This window comes from Carlito syrichta, unplaced genomic scaffold (genome assembly GCF_000164805.1).
Source record: "Carlito syrichta isolate Samal-C Ts95f unplaced genomic scaffold, Tarsius_syrichta-2.0.1 Scaffold303965, whole genome shotgun sequence".
Classification (NCBI taxonomy): Eukaryota; Metazoa; Chordata; class Mammalia; order Primates; family Tarsiidae; genus Carlito; species Carlito syrichta.
Window position 1 is genome coordinate 445930 of NW_007248061.1, and position 5021 is coordinate 450950.

General features: G+C 37.3%; 1 protein-coding gene across 1 annotated transcript in view; it reads left to right on the top strand.

Annotated features, from left to right (window-relative positions):
* Positions 1-5021, top strand: part of RYR2 (ryanodine receptor 2) — a gene marked incomplete at its 3' end in the record, with an annotated part of 448211 nt that overhangs the window by 435713 nt on the left and 7477 nt on the right. The window contains exons 70-71 of the mRNA XM_008059232.1: positions 353-440; positions 2326-2418. Coding sequence (XP_008057423.1) covers positions 353-440; positions 2326-2418 — 181 coding nt within the window. The remainder of the gene's footprint in view (positions 1-352; positions 441-2325; positions 2419-5021) is intronic.

Consider the following 5021-nt stretch of genomic DNA (forward strand, 5'->3'; position numbering starts at 1 on the left):
TGAAGCCTCTACCGGCTTCATGCGTGAGCCCAGACTCGAGCCTGAATAAAGACCCTCGTGTGTTTGCATCAGAGCTGGCTCTTTGTGGTCTCTCTCTCTCTCTGATTAGAGTTCTGGGTTTAACACACTGAACGTCGTAAAATTAAAGTTGGAAATCACATTCTGAAGCAGTCTGCCTTTTACATGTAAAAGTTAACAGTTATGATGTTTAAGCTTTTTCTAATGTCACAGCTATACGCTGTAACCACTATGAGCTCTGTGGTCAGCAAATTTAACTTTGGGAGGGTAAATTTTTATTTAATTAACTTTAATGAGTAACTGAGAAACCATTTTCATTTATTATGTGATCCAGGGCAAAGTGGCTCAAGGAGCCTAACCCAGAAGCAGAGGAACTCTTCCGCATGGTAGCTGAAGTATTTATTTACTGGTCAAAATCCCACGTAAGTATGAAAACATTGACAGATAGTACTTAGTGTTTGTTTCATGTTAAGGACTTTTTACATGTTATCTAATTTTCCAATTCCCCTCAGTCACTACCTAGGGTAGTGTTTTCTCAAACCTGTCTATTTGGTTTCATGTAACAATTAAGGAGTGAGAATAGGTCCCCTGGGGAATTTGAGGGACCATAAACCTTCTTTTGTGTTTTATAGTTTATCATTCAAAAAAAATCACAGAATCTTTTAACTGCACTCACTCCACAAACATTTTCTAAGTTTGCCCCTAAACCTTAGAATAATATTGACATTACATAGGGATGTACCTGTTTTTTTTTTTAAAGGTCTTTTAGCTTTTCCTCTCTCGGCATTTTTCTCCCTAATACCTACAAGCATTCAGGCTTCAGTTTGAGAAGTGCTGAAATAGACTAGTGAGTTCCAGTAATAAGACACATGCTTTTTACTTGTTAAGGTATGAAATTCCTTAAGTTTTTTTTTAATCATCACACACTTTCACTTCTATAGGAATTTAGTTTGGCTCACATTTTAAAATTTATTGGCTGTTAAAGCAAAGCTTCTTGCTGCTAGGACTCTTGTTGATACAATTTCTAAACTACATATTTAGTAAATTATCACTATTTTATATATTGCAAGTAGAACGATGTATTTTTAAATCTGGAAAATATTTTAATCTTAAGAAGAATTTTATAGTATTCTGTCATCTATTTCTGGTAACTGACAGGATGTAGGTAAATGAATATTATTTTGTCCCAAATGATTTCCAGTGCTTAGAATTTTTATATCAATTATAATTCTAAGCTGCTTCGTAAACAGAAGACTTTTTCTGTGTAACTCGTGTTAGGGGGATGCATTAGATCATTCATGGCATTCTGGAGGAAAATACGAAATCCAGGAGAAATCAATCCATTTTGAGCTGCCAAAGGACAGAGATGGATTTCTAGTTTTTCACCTTTTATTTTCCTGATTGTGTTACTCCACCTGGAATGCCTTATGCTCAAATGAGGTGTGTGTGTGTGTGGGAGGGGGGAGGGTTAGAATAAATCACTTAAGAAAATAAAGAACTGCATTTTTCATTGAAGAACTGAGAATCTTCAACCTCATCAATCACTAAAATGCCAAAGAAGCTTCTTTAAATTTATACGTAAGACCAACATTTAGAACAAGAATATTTATCATAATCAGTGGGTTTTTAGGTGAATGTCATCTAATGATAATTGCTTTTGAATCTCATGGGCATATTTAAAGCACAAACCTGATAATATAGGCTACATTATTTTCCAAATATCTAATGGTGAGTTGACTTTGCCAGTCTTTATATGTTCCCAGATTAAAAGTCAATAAATAATGTTATGGTTTTTTAGAAAGTACATAAAATACCTGACAGAATAGAAAGCTACATTATAGTTCTTGGAAAGCCTGTGACCTTGGAAATTCTGGACCAACCGCAGGTAGCAGTATATTCTTTTTTTTTTTTTTTTTTGAGAAAGCAGGATTTATTGAGAGGACAGAGATGTTCCCATAGTAGGAAGGGACCCAAAGGGGTTGCCCCAGTATATTATTTTAACTAGCTAAGTCAAGATTTGAGTACTCAGTCTACTCCTCAGTAGATGTGTGATCTCGCCATTAAATCTTCTAAACCTTAGTTTCCCTATCTTTGAAGCATGCATATTAATATCTGGTTCCTGAATTGTTGTTCCTGGCGAATCGCCCTCATTAGACACTCAAGAAATATTTGTTCCCTATCTTAATAAGTCTTATTTATCAAATTAATACTTATCTCTAAAGAAACTTTTGGACTCTGTGAAACCTCTAATTACGTGGACTTCTTATCGAAGTGGCTTTAACTGAAATTTCCTTTGCAACTTCTTAGAATTTCAAGAGAGAAGAGCAGAACTTCGTTGTACAGAATGAAATCAACAATATGTCTTTCCTTATTACTGATACCAAGTCAAAGATGTCAAAGGTATTACTATAAACTGTTTCACTGTTCTAGAAAATGTATGAATAATACTTTCATGTACTGACACTTAAAAAAATATTTTGAAGATTCAAAACTGGAATATGATAGATTTTGTAATGTGATTTACTGATTAAAACTCACACACTGTTTTAAGTGTACCCAGGATTTGTTTTAATCAGGTATGATAAGACACACAGACATGGAAATGATTGTCAGGATAGAGGAATTTTTTTCTCCCAGATCTCTAGAAACAGGAGACAGAACATGCCACATAGAGCCACTTGAGACAGTACCAGGGTTAGTCAGGAGGCAGAGGGAGCAGGAAGAATGTGGGCAAGAGCTTTCATTGTGATTTTTTGGGGGGAGGAATAGAGAAGACAGGGTAAACAGGTTTATTATTGGCTAGTTTAAATAATTTTCAAGGGCTCTGCATAATAGGAGCTATACTTAGTGTTCTGGTAGCTGGAGTTAGGGTGATTAGGGCAGGTGGATGGTAGCCCAGAGTATAGGGGCTGAATAAAGGAAGTAGGGGTTGTGGGTTCTGGATTAGCTATATATGAAAGGCCAGCTTCCCAGTCCAGGGGAGTCATTTACCCCTTTCGGAATTGCCTAACCATGAGAGGCACAGTCTCTCCAAGATGGGCAAGTCTCCAAGATGTCAAAGCATCAGAATAAAGACATATTTAAAAGACACACACACATACACACGCACACACACATACACATACACATACACACACACCATTCACAAAATTGCCAGTCAGTATATATATATGTGTGTGTGTGTGTATACACATATATATACACACATATATATACATGTATAGCCAGTCAATATTATGTATTCATTAATAGTGAACATTTGTATACTTGTGTGTGCCAAATATATAGACCTCAAAATAATTAGTTGCATTGTTTAACAACCGCATGAATGGATTCTAGGTTCTCTTAAGGTAGGAAGTATGTGTCCAGGTTTTTGTTTTCTCAATCATTCATGTCAGGGAGGGCAACAGGCACTTTTTAAAACACTTTAGAATTCATGCCTTTATCTTTTTAATTATCACTAAATAAATAAATATACTACATTGGGTATCACACACAGTATGCTACTAAATGGTCAAATGCAAAATGAGTGGTGTTCTGGCCAAGGAAATTAGCCTCTACCAACTCAATAAGTTGTGGGAGGAGAATTGCTTGGGAGACACATCCCTCCACTGAATTCCTACAGTGACCCGCTCCTCTGCCTGCTGTGTTGGCGAGTGCAGGGAGGTAGAATGGCATCACTTGATAAGCCTGGTCTTCTTTACAGTTTTAAATGCCATGTATTTGACTCCATGACACATCAACTAGAAACTAATGCCACCTGAAACTCTTCATTATCTAGAACATTTGTCTGACCACTACAGGTAATTACTACATGTCCCTGTGCTCTTGAAACATACATAGAAGATGCTGCCTTCTCTCCTCTCTGGGCTGATCATAAGCCAGAAAAGTGAGGAGATGCTTTACCAGGAGTACAGATTTCGTGGATGTTAGTGAGTTTTTTTCTGCTTAAGCAGCGTGTTGTCAGTTTAGGCCAGTGTAAACAAAGCCTAGAGAAGGAAGTAAGAAGGTCAGTATTTATTTTCGAAGGATGACAGTGATTCTAGTGTATCATCAAACCTAACTCCAGTCAGAATGGCAATTATCAACAACTCAAAAAATAACAGCTGCTGGAGAGGGTGTGGTGAAAAGGGAACACTTCTACACTGTTGGTGGGAGTGTAAACTAGTAAACAGAGTGTAAACTCTGTGGAAAGCAGTGTGGCGATTCCTAAAAGCTCTAAGTATCAACCTCCCATATGACCCCGCAATCCCCCTACTGGGAATATATCTTGAAGAACTCAAATCACTCTAAAAAAAGATACCTGCACACGTATGTTTATCGCGGCATTGTTCACAATAGCAAGAACCTGGAAGCAACCATGCTGCTCCATCAAAAGAGGACTGGATTTTAAAAAAATGTGGTACATATACACGATGGAATACTATGCAGTCATAAAAAAGAACAAAATCATGAATTTCGCAGCAACCTGGATGGAACTAGAGTCTATAATACTTGGTGACCTCTCACAGAAACAAAGATCCGAGTATCACATGTTCTCACTCATATAATGGACCTTAAACATTCAGGGCAATACTATACGAAAATGACTGACAGTACTGGGAAACTATGGTGGGGGGAGGGAGATGGGATTAACAGTAGCAAATATCTGTATGGGAACGGGGAAATACCCCATATCAACAGGGTGCCTGAATGAAACGCAATTGTATACCTAACCCTTAACTGTACCCCACAACTTCATAATAAAAAATAAATAAATAATTTTTTGAAAAGAAAATGGAATTGCAAAGTCCTGAAAAAACTCTTTTTGAAAAGCAAAGACCTGAGAGATGTGAAAACTGAGCCATCTGGGGAAGGCATGCCAGGCAGAGGGAACAGTATAGGAGAATTTAGAAGGGGAAAAAAAAAATCACTTGCAGCTTTGTTTCCAGGGAAACCTCATGCAGACAGTGGAGTTTGGCTAGGCTTGGAAATATGGCAAGACTCTGGGACATGGAGAGAAT